A 19,480-nucleotide genomic window follows, 5' to 3' on the forward strand; every position below is an offset into this window, starting at 1 on the left:
GTACTGCTTCCTTGTCTCTCTGTACATTATGTCTGCACAGCACAGAGAGTACAGCTCCCCTATAAAGCTCTGTATGTTATTACCACACAGCACAGACAGTACTGCTCCCCTATAAAGCTCTGTATGTTATTACCACACAGCACAGACAGTACTGCTCCCCTATAAAGCTCTGTATGTTATTACCACACAGCACAGACAGTACTGCTCCCCTATAAAGCTCTGTATGTTATTACCACACAGCACAGACAGTACTGCTCCCCTATAAAGCTCTGTATGTTAAGGCCAGCACAGACAGTACTGCTTCCTTGTCTCTCTGTACATTATGTCTGCACAGCACAGAGAGTACAGCTCCCCTATAAAGCTCTCTATGTTATGGCCAGCACAGACAGCACTGCTTCCTTGTCTTTCAGTATGTTATTACCACACAGCACAGACAGTACTGCTCCCCTATAAAGCTCTGTATGTTATGGCCATCACAGACAGTACTGCTTCCTTGTCTCTCTGTATGTTATGGTCAGGACAGACAGTACTGATTCCTTGTCTCTCTGTATGTTATGGTCAGGACAGACAGTATTGCTCCCCTATAAAGCTCTGTATGTTATGGCCAGCACAGACAGTACTGCTTCCTTGTCTCTCTGTATGTTATGGTCAGGACAGACAGTACTGATTTCTTGTCTCTCTGTATGTTATGGTCAGGACAAACAGTACTGATTCCTTGTCTCTCTGTATGTTATTGTCAGCACAGACAGTGCTGCTTCCTTGTCTTTCTGTATGTTATTACCACACAGCACAGACAGTACTGCTCCCCTATAGATCTCTTTATGTTATGGCCAGCACAGACAGTACTGATTCCTTGTCTTTCTGTATGTTATTACCGCACAGCACAGACAGTACTGCTCCCCTATAAAGCTCTGTATGTTATGGCCACACAGCACAGACAGTACTGCTCCCCTATAGATCTCTTTATGTTATGGCCAGCACAGACAGTACTGATTCCTTGTCTTTCTGTATGTTATTACCGCACAGCACAGACAGTACTGCTCCCCTATAGATCAATATATGTTATGGTCAGCACAGACCGTACTGCTTCATCATCACTCTCTGTATGTAATAGCTAGTAGACACGAATGCTGCCTCGTCTCTCCATACTTTATGTCAGCACAGACAGTACTGCGTCCTTGTTCCTCTCTCTGTCATAATAAAAATTGCTCCTTCCCGGGCTCTCCTTGTAAATTAACCAATTAAAACTACCTATAGATAACTAGGTTTATTACCTCTCTTACTTATTAAATAACTTCCTATTTTTTTCCTATATTATCGCCAAAGACAGACAATCATTTGCATAAAGTTTGTAGTCACAGATCTTGCTTTCACCCTGTCTTTTCATCTAAATTCTGGAGTTAGTAGTGCTTTCATGACTCTCCCTATAAATGATCCACACACAGATAGGGCTTTGCTCCCGTCTTTAACCTATTAGATAATGTTGCCGTCTTTTCCTGTTGATGTCTTTTTTCTATTAATGGTTCAGAAAGTGCTGCCTTCCTGTCTATTTTTTGTAAAGAGTGTAGGTACAATAGTAATGTCTCGGGTACACAGATCGTGCTGCCTTCCCTTCTCTCCTCAAAAATAATAAAAGCACCAATTGAGCTGCCTCCTTGTATCTTCCTACAGAATACGTCCTGCCTTCTTATTTATTCCTGTAGGTTCTCTATGCACAGAGTATTACGGCACAGATAGTGTTGCCCGCTTTACTCTGTAAACATTGTATAAAGAAATATTCTCATGGTGACCATCCAGTTCTTAAATTGACTCTTCAATAGACACAAATAGTCAACAGCCATAAGGTTTCCACATCGATACACAGATACTTTCACCCTCCTCTGCCTTAAACTAGGACAATTGAGGGGTCGGGGGTGTCTGTGACTTACAGGCAGCTTCCTGAAGAAGTCAGATTTTAGAAGGGACCTGATGAGGTAGGCGAGTAGAGTGATAGAGGAGCAGAATGGAGGACACCAACTACATGGACTTTCCCTGCCTAATGTATAGTTTTCTGGGCAGAGAATCTCATTTAAATATGAGCATGAATATTCCTACCTTATCTTTCTATCAGATTTCATTGTCCTGGAGGGCCGGGAAGTAAGGAGCCTACCATTTTATTATTAAATTAATATACTATATTATTAATTTCACTATTTTAAAAAAATAAATAAATAAATATAAATATATATATATAGATATCTTTTTTTTAATAGTGAAATATTATATATATATTATACGTATTTATATTATATAAAAATATATATATGTATAATGGTAAAATGCAACAAATAAATTAGCAAAAAAATCTAATTAAAAAGTGTCCTGGAATGCAAGTTACCAGTGACATACCCCTCCTTACATACAGCAGGGGCAGAGGAAACTAACAGGATTTTTTTTTTCTTTATTATTCTTTTCCTAGGGAATGAATATTTTACGGCGCTTATTCCTTCCCACAGATACAACCCGATAAAACGAGGCATTTTTATATCCAGCGCCTCCATCCAGCGTCTTAACCAGAGAAATAGGGGCTTAAAAATAACTCTGGGAGCGATTAAAGAGATAACATCAAATAGCGCGGCGGTTGCCAAGAGGACAACATTCTTGACCTACTTTTTTTTTTTTTTTTTTGCAAGATGAGTATTTTATGAATATTTTACTGATAGCAATATAAGAGTCTAAATAAAGACGGAGCTCTCTGCTGGAGCTCTGTGACAGTGAAGCGCATCCATTTAGCATGGAGAAAAATCTGAAAACCCTTCAAGCTGAAAAGTCACAAGAGCCGAATCCAAATCTTTGCCTCCCAACAGAATGTAGCCATGTCGATTCTGTGTCCATAAAAATAAACAATAATTCCTTTATCTATATAGCGCACACAGATTCTGCAGCGCTGCACAGAGTTTGTAACATCGGTCCCTGTCTCCAATGGGGCTCACAATCTAATCATCCTACCAGTAAGTTTTGGAGTGTGGGTGGAAACCGGAGGACCCGGAGGAACCCCACACAAACACGGAGATGAGCATTTCTGTGCAGGGGAGGGGCAGGCCGTGGGATTAGGTGCACCCTACATGCTCCCCTCTACAAACTTGGGGGGGGGGGGGCAAACATTATTACTGGTGGCCACATTAGACTTTTGGTTCCCTTAAAAACGTCAGAGGCAATTTTATTACTGTATGGCTGGATTCACACTGCCGTTACCTGCCGTACCGTAGCACGGTGGGCACACAGAGAAGGGAGGAGGTGGTGAGCGCTCCTGTCCCTACAGGGATATATACCTACAGGTATATATGGCGCACGGTGCTATATGCCATGAAAGGATAGGACATGTCCTATCTTTTCACGGGGTACGGAGAGGCTCCTGTAGGGTGCCGTGCGCCCATTGCAGTCTATGGGGGACGTATATCGGCCATATATACGCCCACAATGCAGTATGAATGTAGCCTTTAAATGTATACACTCCAGCTGTTAAGTACATTAATACAGAAGGACCATTACAATCAGCCATTTGAGAAGAACCAAAGGCAACGCTATGGCAAGTAGGTGACCCTACAGTAGCAAATATTCACAGTCTCAACCAATAGCCAACTGTGTCAATACCAAATGCAACCAATAGTCACAGTGAAACCCTTCTGCCCCCATCACAGTAGCCAACAGTCACATAAGACCCCAATAATAATTGGTTAGACCCTATTATTACTTTCTAGTCCCCTCTGTAAAACACTCACAGAATTGGTGCCGTACACTTGCAGCTTGGGTTCTCCGGACTCCAGGAGCTTGGCCACCATGCGCAGGAAGCTCTCCACAAAGGGTTTAATGCTCTGGGAGTGACAGGCCATTAGGAGCTGGTCCAAGGCCTCCATAGCAATGAAGACATTTCTACAAGAGGGAAATATAACTGGACGGTTATTATGGTCTGGAATCATTATATAAAGGAAATCTACCATCACAATCCATCCTGATAAACCAGGGCCATTACTCATAGATCCAGGCACCGGGACTGTGGCATCTTCTTATATTTCTTATCCTTCCTCCCAAAAAAAAAACTACATTTATGACAATGAGCCAGAAGGATTCTTCGGGGTTACCAGAGCTCCTTTGTGCTACAGCTTCACAAGTTGTTACACTGTGCAGGAGCACTCCCCCCCCCCCTGCCCCAGTGCGATATTACATCAGGCAGAAGCAGAGGGGGAAGTGCTGAGGGAGCAGGGAGAGGGGGAGACTGTGTTAACAGCCTGCAAAAGCTACAGAACAGAGGGGCTGGGGTAACTCCCACCAGAGCCCATCAGGATCAACTTTGTAAACAAATATTAGAAGATTACCACAGTCGCGGTGCCTGGATCAATGAGTAAAGTCCCTGGTTTATATTTTGATGGTAGATTTTAACTCATTCTCAAGGAAATCTACCAACAAGATTAACGATTGTATGCAAATGAAACAAAGGGAGGGGGAGGCATTACCAGAGCCCCTCCGTGCTGTATCTTCACAGACTGTTACACTGCCTCCCTACACCTGCTCCCTACAGGTGACCCCTCATCTGTCAGAGAACTAGATTATATGGGCAACAGAACAGACAAACCTCTCGTACTTACAGCGCTGCCGCCAGCCGCTCGTTTTTTAAAATTTTTTGCAGAGAATTAGGAGGATTTCCCATCGCTGGGAGAGAAAGTGAATTTCCATAAAATACATTGGGGCAGATTTACTTACCCGGTCCATTCGCGATCCAGCGGCGCGTTCTGTGTGGAGGATTCAGGTTCTTCCAAGATTCACTAAGGTAGTTCCTCTGACGTCCACCAGGTGTCGCTGCTGCGCTGAAGTTCCTCGAAATGCACTGAACTTCACAAAGCCAGGCCGGGTGCAGGTAAGTGCATGTCCAGCGACACTTTTTTTTTTTTTTTTAAATGCGTTGGTTTCCCCGAATCCGTCTGGTTTTAGTACGGCCACGCCCCGCAACCCCCCCCCCCCCGGGTTCCGTCGCGTGCATGCCGGCACCGATGCACCACAATCCAATCGCGTACGCCAAAAACCCGGGGCAATTCATTAAAAATCGGCGCAAAACTGAAAAATTCGGGTAAATCGTCATAAAAACGCCCTTAGTAAATGACCCCCATTATGTCTTGACTCTTCTCTCCGGATTGTGTTCTCCTTCTATGCTGTTACTTGTCACTGTAAAGTGTGAATGAGCGCTCACCGGGGTAGGAAGACTGCCCCCGCACATTTTAGGGCCTCAGGAATACATAATACACGCGAGTGACACCGACTATGTAACCAAGAAGACACAGCAGCCGTTTATAATCTTATGGCATCGTAAACTGTGGCACCCATTTCCGATGTCCTATTGAAGAGGGGAATATCCTCTATAATATTATATCAGGACTGCGTTTCTAGGTGAAACAGAGACATCCACTGGTAAAGTTACTGTAAAAAATGTGATATTAAATACAGATCTCAATTCTGGCCTGTAACTGATATCTCCGGTTCCGTTTCAACCAGAAACACAATCTAGACAACAAAGGAGAGATTTTTCTCTTTAAAACAGCACCAGAATTGTGTTTCTAAGTGCTATGGTTCAGAAAATATGACCTTTTGAACTGAGCCCCACCCCCCCTTCAGACAAAGCATAAGAAACTGCAGAAGACACTTTGCAAAAGTACATGCACCCTCTGCCTCTGCCTCAGAAGTCGGAAAATGGTGATGGATCGTCACTGCGCACATTTATAACATATTGCGGTAAAGGTTTATGAAATTTAGCCGCTTATTAAAAGAAAAATTTTAATGGGAAAAAAAAAAAATGACAAAAAAAATATTTTTTTTTAACATTTTTAGTAGTTTTAATGTTGTAACAAAAAATAAATAAATAAATAAATGTATTAATTCAATTATTTCATTTAGGTGAAGTCTCAGTTGTAAAGAAAAAAAAGTTTTATGATACATAAAGCAGTTGCAAAGATATGATCTGTATAGAAAAGCCCAACACCATGCGATGTACAGAGGACGCGCTCGGTTCTGCAGATCATTCACATTTCACTGAAGGAGACCGATCATGTGACATCAGATAAAGGGTTAACAAAGATCTGAAGCCGCATGACAGAAAACATAAATTTACATTGTGGAAAGAAAAAAAAAAAATAGTAGTGTACACAAATTAGTTTCACTCACCCATAACGATGTCTGACAACATCTCTGCTCAGTCTCTCCGCTAGGTAAGCGCCAATACGATCCAACTTCTCAGGGGCCGACACGGCATAAAAGGTCAGCTTCTCCATATCTGCCTTAACAAGTCCATCCTGGAGACACCGGAAGCAACGTCACAGGGATCAGGACAATCTACTATGTACATAGGGGGCAGTATTATAGTAGTTATATTCCTGTAGATAGGGGGCAGTATTATAGTAGTTATATTCTTGTACATAGGGGGCAGTATTATAGTAGTTATATTCCTGTACATAGGGGGCAGTATTATAGTAGTGATATTCTTGTACATAGGGGGCAGTATTATAGTAGTTATATTCCTGTACATAGGAGGCAGTATTATAGTAGTTATATTCTTGTACATAGGGGGCAGTATTATAGTAGTTATATTCTTGTACATAGGGGGCAGTATTATAGTAGTTATATTCCTGTACATAGGGGGCAGTATGATAGTAGTTATATTCCTGTACATAGGGGGCAGTATTATAGTAGTTATATTCCTGTACATAGGGGGCAGTATTATAGTAGTTATATTCTTGTACATAGGGGGCAGTATTATAGTAGTTATATTCTTGTACATAGAGGGCAGTATTATAGTAGTTATATTCCTGTACATAGGGAGCAGTATTATAGTAGTTATATTCCTGTACATAGGGGGCAGTATTATAGTAGTAATATTCTTGTACATAGGGAGCAGTATTATAGTAGTTATATTCCTGTACATAGGGTGCAGTATTATAGTAGTTATATTCCTGTACATAGGGGCAGTATTATAGTAGTTATATTCCTGTACATAGGGGGCAGTATTATAGTAGTTATATTCCTGTACATAGGGGGCAGTATTATAGTAGTTATATTCTTGTACATAGGGGGCAGTCTTATAGTAGTTATATTCTTGTACATAGGGGGCAGTCTTATAGTAGTTATATTCCTGTACATAGGGGGCAGTATTATAGTAGTTATATTCTTGTACATAGGGGGCAGTATTATAGTAGTTATATTCTTGTACATAGGGGGCAGTATTATAGTAGTTATATTCTTGTACATAGGGGGCAGTATTATAGTAGTTATATTCTTGTACATAGGGGGCAGTATTATAGTAGTTATATTCTTGTACATAGGGGGCAGTATTATAGTAGTTATATTCTTGTACATAGGGGGCAGTCTTATAGTAGTTATATTCTTGTACATAGGGGGCAGTATTATAGTAGTTATATTCTTGTACATAGGGGGCAGTATTATAGTAGTTATATTCCTGTACATAAGGGGCAGTATTATAGTAGTTATATTCTTGTACATAGGGAGCAGTATTATAGTAGTTATATTCCTGTACATAGGGGGCAGTATTATAGTAGTTATATTCTTGTACATAGGAAGCAGTATTATAGTAGTTATATTCTTGTACATAGGGGGCAGTATTATAGTAGTTATATTCTTGTACATAGGGGGCAGTATTATAGTAGTTATATTCTTGTACATAGGGGAAGTATTATAGTAATTATATTCTTGTATATAGGGGGCAGTCTTATAGTAGTTATATTCCTGTACATAGGGGGCAGTATTATAGTAGTTATATTCCTGTACATAGGGGGTAGTATTATAGTAGTTATATTCTTGTACATAGGGGGCAGTATTATAGTAGTTATATTCTTGTACATAGGGGGCAGTATTATAGTAGTTATATTCCTGTACATAGGGGGCAGTATTATAGTAGTTATATTCCTGTACATAGGGGGTAGTATTATAGTAGTTATATTCTTGTACATAGGGGGCAGTATTATAGTAGTTATATTCTTGGACATAGGGGGCAGTATTATAGTAGTTATATTCTTGTACATAGGGGAAGTATTATAGTAGTTATATTCTTGTACATAGGGGGCAGTATTATAGTAGTTATATTCTTGTACATAGGAAGCAGTATTATAGTAGTTATATTCTTGTACATAGGAAGCAGTATTATAGTAGTTATATTCTTGTACATAGGGGAAGTATTATAGTACTGTAGTTATATTCTTGTATATAGGGGGCAGTCTTATAGTAGTTATATTCCTGTACATAGGGGGCAGTATTATAGTAGTTATGTTCCTGTACATAGGGGGCAGTATTATAGTAGTTATATTCCTGTACATAGGGGCAGTATTATAGTAGTTATATTCTTGTACATAGGGCGCAGTATTATAGTAGTTATATTCTATTACATAGGGGCAGTATTATAGTAGTTATATTCTTGTACATAGGAGGCAGTATTATAGTAGTTATATTCTATTACATAGGGGCAGTATTATAGTAGTTATATTCCTGTACATAGGGGGCAGTATTATAGTAGTTATATTCTTGTACATAGGGGGCAGTATTATAGTAGTTATATTCTTGTACATAGGGGGCAGTATTATAGTAGTTATATTCCTGTACATAGGGGGCAGTGTTATAGTTACATTCTTGTACATAGGGGGCAGTATTATAGTTACATTCTTGTACACATACCGAATTGACTTACACTGAGGTAGAATACTTACAGTGAAATAAAATCTGCTTCCTTATACAACCACAAAGCACCCAAACTCATTGACACTGAGATCAGATAGACCCCAGAACTTACCTTAGGGTCTTCAGGGAAGATATTGTCCACTAGACGCTTATACCGAGGACGTAACGCTCCGCAACAACCACAGACACCTAGGAGACAGAAAAGACAAATCTGAACACGCAGCATAGAGATGGGGATTATTGTAGAATACAATCATACATGAGCCGACACCAGTATTCGGTGTGAGACCTGAGTAACACATTACATTTAGCTTCGCTCCGGAGTTATTTAAGGGCAGCGCTTCATCTTCCTTTCCGTTTAGTAAATCTTTAATGCACTTTTATAGACTTCAAAAAGAGTGTAATGCACATAGAGCTCTGTGTATGGTGTAAGACAATACACAATGTGAAAACCGGAATAAGAAGAGCTCCAATTGCTTCCAAGGGGCTTCCAAGTCCACTCTTTGTTATACTGATAACCTGTGATTAGGAGATGGGTGGGGGTTCCCCTTTATGGTCCCGATACAGTACATGGAGCCTTCTGTTCCGGCTCAGTCCAGTCTATAGTTAAGGCACTGGAACAGCTGATGGGTGAACTGTATAGGTGCTGAATCCAACCAATCCAAGAGCTCAGCCCGTGCCGCAGCAGCAGGAGCCTGGCACTCACCGATAGCCGGGCGATTGCCACATTGGCAGTTGTACAGAGGAATTCCCATCATGCACGGCTATATGTGAGGGAACAGATTCATTGCTGTGGCAGTGGGGGACTCCACAAAGTCGCTAGGATCCGTCATTGTTAATGCAATACATTGGTAAAAAAAAAAAAAAAAAAAAGTTTTAAAATGAGAAAATAAAATCCCAAATCCCCCCCCTCCCCTTCCCAATGAAAATTCCATACAGGCAGTCCCCAGGTTTAGTACAAGATAGTTTCTGTTGGTTTGTTCTTAAGTTGAGTTTGTATGTAACTCGGAACTGTATATTTCTTAACTTTTGGTCTCTGTGAAAATTGAATTTTTAAAATGTCAGGTTGTCATCAGAACCAGGAGTATCAATAAATCTTCATTACAGACGCCTGTGATATCTTTTACAGCTGATTATTGTAGCCTGAGGCTAAAGTACAGGAAATTACCAACATCCAGAGGTGCGTTTGTAACTAGGGGTTGTCTGTAAGTCGGGTATTCTTAAGTCGGAGACCGTCTGTATTTTATTAAAATAAAAAAATAAACCACAATATATTTGATATCGCCAGGTCTGTAACAACTGTAAACCTACCACCACTCACTGCTGAAGCTCGTGGCCGCTATAGAAGGTCACGTGACTTTCACATGACCTATCAGAAACAGAAGCTACAGCGTGTATTTGTCTGCATGAGACTTTTTGAAGCAGTAATATTGTCTGTTCAAGCGTCCACGACACCTGAACAGACGTTAATGCAACTTAAAGCAAGTCTGTGCAGGATGAAGAGGAAGGCTATTGAACAGCAGATATCACCTGCAGTAAAAATAGCAGTCACCAAAGTTATTGTTAGGCAACCCGAATTTCGGCACCTTGCAAGCTGCGAGAATATCATGCAGACAGTATGATAGTAAAATAGTGTGTGAGTAGTTGCAGGCCCTAATTCATACTGACAAGTACTGATGGCAATTCAGACCTTACACAAGAAGCCTGGTTAAGTGGTTTTCAGTAATTCTGCGCCCCCTGTATAGGTGCAGCGGGTGAGCAGGATCATGGGTTCCCCCTCCATTCCCCTTCTAGTTCTTGTGCAGCTTCAGAAAGTATCTGTCAATCCCTATCAGAGCGAGCGGTGCGTGTGCCCCAGAAACGTCTGTAGGTTTTAAGATTAGTCTGTCAGAAAAGGGAAAAAAAAACAACAAGAATTTGGGAGATCCAAAACCGTTCCGCGGCCGGCAGGTTCAGGTCTAGACCTCGCCGCTTTGTTCTGTGACGTCGGATTCGTTCGTCCTTTGAATTTACATTTCTAAAATTCATTAAGGTGCGGCGTTCAAAGCAATTTATTATTTAGCGCAGCAGCGAGCGCGGAGGAGAGGAGTCGCTTTACAGCAACAAATAATTCAAAGCCTCGGCACAGATCCTTAAATAACCTCCACTCGCAAGGGTTGGGAAAAGAAAATGTATTTCAAGTTGGGTTTGTTTGAGGGTTGAGGGGTAGAGAGTTTCTGAGCGATGAATACGATTTTCTTTCTTCTAAAGGATGATTTTTATTTATCTAAAATTTTAAAAAGGAAAAGGAATCAATTTTCACACTGTTGTGCGGGGCCTTCCCTGTGCCGAGTTGTTGCTGTTGCATTCAATTAGAAGCCTGATGCAGCTTTTACTCGGGGGTCGGGATATGAATCCCCCTCCACCACTATGAACCAAAAAAAACTGAAACCAAATGGGAACCTTGCTCCCTGCAAACTCATGGAGAAGAGAGTCCTGCTTCCCCAACTACTCCTAGAGAAAGCCTGCGAGCCCTGCACCGGCCGCTCACTCCTAGAGAAAGCCTGCGAGCCCTGCACCGGCCGCTCACTCCTAGAGAAAGCCTGCGAGCCCTGCTCCCCCCGCCCACTCCTAGAGAAAGCCTGCGAGCCCTGCTCCCCCGCCCACTCCTAGAGAAAGCCTGCGAGCCCTGCACCGGCCGCTCACTCCTAGAGAAAGCCTGCGAGCCCTGCACCGGCCGCTCACTCCTAGAGAAAGCCTGCGAGCCCTGCTCCCCCCGCCCACTCCTAGAGAAAGCCTGCGAGCCCTGCTCCCCCGCCCACTCCTAGAGAAAGCCTGCGAGCCCTGCACCGGCCGCTCACTCCTAGAGAAAGCCTGCGAGCCCTGCACCGGCCGCTCACTCCTAGAGAAAGCCTGCGAGCCCTGCACCGGCCGCTCACACCTAGAGAAAGCCTGCGAGCCCTGCACCGGCCGCTCACACCTAGAGAAAGCCTGCGAGCCCTGCACTGGTCGCTCACACCTAGAGAAAGCCTGCGAGCCCTGCACTCCCCCCGCCCACTCCTAGAGAAAGCCTGCGAGCCCTGCACCGGCCGCTCACTCCTAGAGAAAGCCTGCGAGCCCTGCACCGGCCGCTCACTCCTAGAGAAAGCCTGCGAGCCCTGCACCGGCCGCCCACTCCTAGAGAAAGCCTGCGAGCCCTGCACTCCCCCCGCCCACTCCTAGAGAAAGCCTGTGATTCCGGCACTGCCTACCCACTGCTAAAGAAAGCTTGTGAGTCTGGCACTGTCCGGCCACTCCTGGAGAAAGCCTGCGAGTCCGGCACTCCCCCCGCCCACTCCTAGAGAAAGCCTGTGAGTCCGGCACTGCCCACCCACTGCTAGAGAAAGCCTGCGAGTCCGGCACTGCCCGCTCACTCCTAGAGAAAGCCTGTGAGTCCTGCACTCCCCCCGCTCACTCCTAGAGAAAGCCTGCGAGTCCGGCACTGCCCGGCCACTGCTAGAGAAAGCCTGCGAGTCCGGCACTCCCCCCGCCCACTCCTAGAGAAAGCCAGTGAGTCCGGCACTGCCCACCCACTGCTAGAGAAAGCCTGCGAGCCCTGCACCGGCCGCTCACACCTAGAGAAAGCCTGCGAGCCCTGCACCGGCCGCTCACACCTAGAGAAAGCCTGCGAGCCCTGCACTGGCCGCTCACACCTAGAGAAAGCCTGCGAGCCCTGCACTGGCCGCTCACACCTAGAGAAAGCCTGCGAGCCCTGCACTGGCCGCTCACACCTAGAGAAAGCATGCGAGCCCTGCACTGGCCGCTCACTCCTAGAGAAAGCCTGCGAGCCCTGCACTGGCCGCTCACTCCTAGAGAAAGCCTGCGAGCCCTGCACTGGCCGCTCACTCCTAGAGAAAGCCTGCGAGCCCTGCACCGGCCGCTCACTCCTAGAGAAAGCCTGCGAGCCCTGCACCGGCCGCCCACTCCTAGAGAAAGCCTGCGAGCCCTGCACCGGCCGCTCACTCCTAGAGAAAGCCTGTGAGCCCTGCACTCCCCCCGCCCACTCCTAGAGAAAGCCTGTGAGTCCGGCACTGCCTACCCACTGCTAAAGAAAGCTTGTGAGTCTGGCACTGTCCGGCCACTCCTGGAGAAAGCCTGCGAGTCCGGCACTCGCCCCGCCCACTCCTAGAGAAAGCCTGTGAGCCCTGCACTCCCCCCGCCCACTCCTAGAGAAAGCCTGTGAGTCCGGCACTGCCCACCCACTGCTAGAGAAAGCCTGCGAGTCTGGCACTGCCCGCTCACTCCTAGAGAAAGCCTGCGAGTCCTGCACTGCCCGCTCACTCCTAGAGAAAGCCTGAGTCCTGCACTGCCCCCGCTCACTCCTAGAGAAAGCCTGCGAGTCCGGCACTGCCCGGCCACTGCTAGAGAAAGCCTGCGAGTCCGGCACTCCCCCCGCCCACTCCTAGAGAAAGCCAGTGAGTCCGGCACTGCCCACCCACTGCTAGAGAAAGCCTGCGAGTCTGGCACTGCCCGGCCACTGCTAGAGAAAGCCTGTGAGTCCTGCACTCCCCCCGCCCACTCCTAGAGAAAGCCTACGAGTCCGGCACTGCCCGCCCACTCCTAGAGAAAGCCTGTGAATCCCGGATATACACCGACTCAGAGTTAGCCTGCAATCCCTACTCACCGATACAGAAAGCCAGTGAGTCCTGCTACCCCACACCCAAGCTTGCGAGTCCTCTTCTCAAATCCCACTTATACAGAAAGCCTATATCCCTGTTTCGCCCACCACACAGTAAGTGTCAGAGACCACCAATCTAACATTGAGATTCTATATTAAGGTTGGACAAGATGCACTGCACACCTGAGAGAAAGAACCGAGATGAGCTGGGGGGGGGGGGGGCAGCACCGGTTGCGTATTGCTCCTTTATTCTTACTCATCAGTCTGGCTGATGATCCATAGCATGGCTCTATGTGCGCTGGCTACGCTTTCTCTCCTGCATTATTCCTAGCAGCGAGGACCCTTTATCCTTCCCTGCGTCTCTTCTATGGCTTCTACATTCCAATTCTTTGCTGAGTAGCACTTGTGGCAGCCAGGATAATAGCATGATCTCTATGTTGGCGCTCAGCGCTCTGTACCAGGATGCAGTTCATTAGACCATGTAGCTTTTGAGCAGATTATCCGTCTGAATAACACGAGATGATCTGCAGAGATTGTGATTCATGACTGCAGGTGGAAATTAATCACCTGAAAGGAATAACATGCGGGGAAGATCAGTGGCTCTGAATATTTTAATATGTATTAAGACGTTCACCATCTGATTTCCACTGCGCAGACGGGGTCGTGCTTTAGAGCTGAAGAGGTTCCCGGCTCTGGGGAAATTTAAAATGTGCGAGTAAAAATAAAAGAAAAAAAAAAAAAAAAGAAAAATCAAGATGAAATGGTAGAGATTGGCAAAATACAGCTTATAACTGCGATATAAGTGGGAAAATATGGGAAAATGTGAAATATTAAAGAGGATTATTAGCCAGAACTGTGAGATCAGAGTCACAGAGATGGAGACCATTTTCATTTTCATTTCCAAAAATATATAATAAATTGTTACAAATTAGTTCACTACAGGATGTGCTTAATTTTTTTTTTATCAGAATTTGGGGAAATTATGGAATGTCCTATAAATGTCAGTTCCATTCCTGATCTAAGGATGTAGGCTTTACTTGAGATGAATGTGGCTGCACATTGTGTACATGCTCAGTAGTGAAGCTCCTCCCCTACAGATCAGAGGGGAAGGAATGGCTGCACTTGTCTCACTGGATGAAGGCAGGAGTGTCCAGAGTATGTCCTCTCTGTATACTGCTTTACGTCTTAGTTTGCTTTCCCTCTTGTTCATGTTTGTAGAGGCTAGCTGCTCTGGTGGATTCTATACACTTAACATAGAATGTGAGGGGAAACCGGTTTTCTAAGATCTTGAATACAGAAACACACACACACACACGAGAAAGTACTGCAGGTATAGAAGACTTCATGTTAACTAGTGCTGCTAGACCGTTCATCAAAACAGAGTGTTCATGAGGCAACTCCTCTATATCCACAAATTGTTAGAGATGTTGCCCGTGTGGTTCCTGCACTGCCACCGACATAAGTCAGCGTAGAGGCGGCTCTCTAGGCCTTAAAATAATTAGGTCAGACTTGAGGTCATCTACGTTCTTGGTAAAAGCATCACCTTCAGGGCGCGTTCACACGTTCCACTAGTGCCGCGTTCATAACGCGACGCTAGCACACAGGGGGCGGAGTTTGCGGCGATCGCATATGCGTTTCCAAAGAAACGCATGCGATCGGGTTATTAATCGCATGCGTTTCCCGGGAAACGCATATGCGATCAGCCCGAGCCCCGCCCACTGTGCGCTAGCGGCGCGTTATGAACGCGACGATAGCGGAACGTGTGAACGCGCCCTCAGATCTTACTTCAAATTCACAGACTCACTAAACAAATATTATGCAGTACAGTTTTTCCCCTGCATAATTAGAAATTATTAAAGAGGACCTGTCACCCAGAAATTGGGCTCTAGGAGATGTTACTAAAGTAAGCAGCTCCTAGTGCTAAAACAAACGCACTAACACTGCTGCGGATTACAATAGAAACACCGGACCGCTCTCAAAGTGGTCTGGCGTATTCATGAGGGGGTGGGATTAGGGGCGGTGTCGCCGGCAGTCACCGCGGAGCTATGGAGTGAACGGAGTGGCCCGGGGAAGAGGCAGCGCCTCGGACTGCCCCCCTCTTGAATACGCCAGACCGCTTAGAGAGCGGTGCGGCCTTTCTATTGTACTTCGCAGCGGTGTTAGATAGCGTTATCGGGGGTTTCCGGTAACGCTATCATTGTAACACTGCTGAGTTTGTTTTAGCTCCTAGTGCCGAATTTCTGGGTGACAGGTCCTCTTTAAATTAGTAGTAGTTCTAAGATTGTACTCTACCTAAATAACCTGGTTATTGTGTCATAATGGCAATAAAAGCCTTATTATAACTGCAATCGTATCACTTAAACATACGCCATGTGTGTGGGAGTCCGAGTACGGGAAATTAAGGAAGCAGAGGTTTTCCAACTACACAGGCCTATTAGTAACCATGACTATCTATCATCATTGTCAATCTTATGGGGATCGTAACCCAACACTGATCAGGTGTTTGGAGTCTACACAGCTCAGTCTCAGTGTAGTGGCCAAACTGTGTTATTACAGCTCACTTCTCATTCATTGACGCCAATTAGTAATACAGCAGATGTTGAAAACCTACCAATTTTATATTGACGAGTAATCCAAATCATATAAATATTTTTATATCAGTAACTTTAGTATGAAATACGTACGTCACCATGCCCTCATGGAAATAACAAAAAAAAAATCTCTGAAAATCTTTAAGATGAAGCTCCTGTTTCCGACTGTGTCCGTACCTATACAGGCGGCCCCCTACTTAAGAACACTCGACTTACATACGACCCATAGTTACAAACGGACCTCTGGATATTGGTAATTTATTGTACTTTAGCCTTAGGCTACAATAATCAGCTGTAACAGTTATCACAGGCGTCTGGAATGAAGCTTTAGTGTTAATATTGATTCTTATGACAACCCAACATTTTTAAAATCCAATTGTCACAGAGACCAAAAAAGTTCTGTCTGGGATTACAATGATAAAATATACAGTTCCGACTTACATACAAATTCAACTTAAGAACAAACCTACAGACCCTATCTTGCATGTAACCCGGGGACTGGTTCTGAAGCACCTAGAATTGCAATCCTTATACTCATCTTTAAAATGGCATCAGCATTGTGGTGGCGAGTGCCATTGATCCCAAGATATCAATAGCCAAGACTTGCTGCATGCATGTAGAAATGTAGAAGCAGACAATATCCGACAGGTATCGAAGCGATTACAGGAGTGCCACAAAATTTCTGTGCCACTGACCTATGAAAAGGCTACCCCCTCGGCGAGAAATTGTTGACTCATAGATACGCCTTTATGAATTTTGGTACAGTGTCACATGTTATGGATGATACATGGTACAGGGTCAGGAGTGGCCGGGATGTCTGCAGTGTAATAATATCACATGTTATGGATGATACATGGTACAGGGTCAGGAGTGGCCGGGATGTCTGCAGTGTAATAATATCACATGTTATGGATGATACATGGTACAGGGTCAGGAGGGGCCGGGATGTCTGCAGTGTAATAATATCACATGTTATGGATAATACATGGTACAGGGTCAGGAGGGGCTGGGATGTCTGCAGTGTAATAATATCACATGTTATGGATGATACATGGTACAGGGTCAGGAGGGGACAGGGTGTCTGCAGTGTAATAATATCACATGTTATGGATGATACATGGTACAGGGTCAGGAGGGGACGGGATGTCTGCAGTGTAATAATATCACATGTTATGGATGATACATGGTACAGGGTCAGGAGGGGACAGGGTGTCTGCAGTGTAATAATATCACATGTTATGGATGATACATGGTACAGGGTCAGGAGGGGACGGGATGTCTGCAGTGTAATAATATCACATGTTATGGATGATACATGGTACAGGGTCAGGAGGGGACAGGGTGTCTGCAGTGTAATAATATCACATGTTATGGATGATACATGGTACAGGGTCAGGAGGGGACGGGATGTCTGCAGTGTAATAATATCACATGTTATGGATGATACATGGTACAGGGTCAGGAGGGGACAGGGTGTCTGCAGTGTAATAATATCACATGTTATGGATGATACATGGTACGGGGTCTGGAGGGGACGGGATGTCTGCAGTGTAATAATAACACATGTTATGGATGATACATGGTACAGGGTCAGGAGGGGCCGGGAAGTGTGCAGTGTAATAATATCACATGTTATAGATGATACATGGTACAGGGTCAGGAGGGTCTGGGATGTCTGCAGTGTAATATCGTCACCTGTTTTGGCTAATACATGGCACAGGGTCAGGAGGAGGTATTATGGGATCTAGAACCATGGCATGTGACATTGTACTCAATATTTATACTTGTATATAAAGTGGAGGTTTATCTACTATACATATTAAAGAGGTTCTCTCAAGTGAAGGTAAGGGGATCAGGATCTCATTTTTGGGACCACTACCAGTCATGTGATATGGGATCCTGCGCTCAATAACCAATGGAGCAACAGGTCAAGAAGGTGTCCGTCAACTCAATTTAATGTCTATGAGATGGCCAAGAGCTCGGCTATTTATGGCAATCTCTTGCCCTCTTATAGATAACGGAGGAGACTTATGAGAAGTGTCTGAGAGCGAAACGGTTGTAGACCAATCAGAGCTCAGCTTTCAATTTTATAAAACTTCTGATAAATCTGCCAATTGAGACAAGATTAAGCAAGTGCGATTGTTGGCTATTACCCACAGTCCCAAAGACACTGAATGGATGGCAGGAGGTTATGCTCAACCTGCCCCTCCATCAATTAGGGGGGAGTTCAGGATCCGTGTGGTTGTGATTGGTGACAATTTGATTGGTAGGATCTACACCAATGATGGGCAATATGCTAAATGTACAATGGTTTGACTGGGGCCTAATGCTGATCTGGGGATATATCAGCTATAGACACGGGTTCCCCAGTGTGAACAGCGCTTTATACCTATAAATAATTGAAGCACGTGTAAGCTAAGCGATTTACCGCGTTCATTTCTCTTTTTGGTCGGTATGTGATACTTGTCCATCAAGAAGACGAAAAAACCCATAATCCACCATCGCACAAGCGAAACAAGGAGACACGGGTTAAGATTTCCACAGATGGTAACAAGACGACGTCTCAAATGAACAACTCCAAGAACAAATAGAACAGCGGTCCCCGGAGGGGTCCGTCACCTGCGCTCGCACGGCGCCAGCTGATCTCCCAATCTCCCAGCGTGAAACCAAATTATAAAATTACACACCAAAAATTAATTGATAAAAAAAAAAGTCAAAAGGAATGAACCTCACCGCGGGCTTCAGTATCCGCTTGCCCTGCTCATACTTACCCAAACATGTAAGTAGCCGCGGCTCCCAAGCTGGATTCAAGTCGTACGTGTCCTCGCTCTCCTCAGTCCGCACCTGAAAGTAGTTCTGCATGACGGAAGACGCCACAAGGAAACCTTTAGAGTCGCTTTACGTTCCGGACGACATCTGCTGTAGGTTCTCATCCCCCTTTCCGAGAGCAGCAGATGATTCATTACTATGCCAACTACGCATAGGTAATTACCTGGTGACATCAGCCGCCACCGTACACCTGGATACCTGGCAGATCACATCCTGGGGACAACGCAGGCGGCAGCCGCACAAAGACGGATGGAAACTTCTGCCACCTCCGAGGGACCTCGTCCCGTGTCTCATCAGATAAGTGACTATTCTCACCACTAATCGATGCGCCAAGGGTTAATTTTATTAGAAAAAAACATGTAATTAGTCTCTATTACAGGGGGATATTCTGCACGGTGCGTCCTGAGTTTTTCATTAGCAGGGTACAAAGTGCCGTAAAATTAGTGGGCAGAGTCTCCGTCTGCGACCAAAGAGGCGCAGCGACTTACCTGCTGTGTAAGGAGAAGCTCTAACTTCCAGTTACAACCAGCAACTGCTGGATTTTTATTTGTTTCTTATTAACTTAGTTATATTAGTATTTTGTCTATGAAGATTTTATAGAATGGGTTTTTTGGTCAAAATTGTATAATTGTATATTTTATTTTTTTTTAAATTTGATTTTTGGAGTTGGGATAAAGTTACGGAGCAACAGACCATAAATAGTCTTCCTCCA

At 44.5% G+C, this 19,480-nt stretch overlaps 1 protein-coding gene across 2 annotated transcripts in view; it reads right to left on the reverse strand.

The window, feature by feature from the left end:
- EFR3A (EFR3 homolog A) overlaps positions 1-19,480 on the reverse strand; it is an 89,559-nt gene that overhangs the window by 56,405 nt on the left and 13,674 nt on the right. For both annotated transcript variants that reach the window (XM_072151174.1, XM_072151175.1), the window contains exons 3-5: positions 8,825-8,901; positions 6,193-6,320; positions 3,762-3,912 (exon numbers count right to left, since the gene is read on the reverse strand). In XM_072151174.1, the coding sequence (XP_072007275.1) occupies positions 3,762-3,912; positions 6,193-6,320; positions 8,825-8,901 (356 nt within the window). The remainder of the gene's footprint in view (positions 1-3,761; positions 3,913-6,192; positions 6,321-8,824; positions 8,902-19,480) is intronic.

The sequence above is a fragment of the Engystomops pustulosus genome, chromosome 5 (assembly GCF_040894005.1).
Source record: "Engystomops pustulosus chromosome 5, aEngPut4.maternal, whole genome shotgun sequence".
NCBI lineage: Eukaryota > Metazoa > Chordata > Amphibia > Anura > Leptodactylidae > Engystomops > Engystomops pustulosus.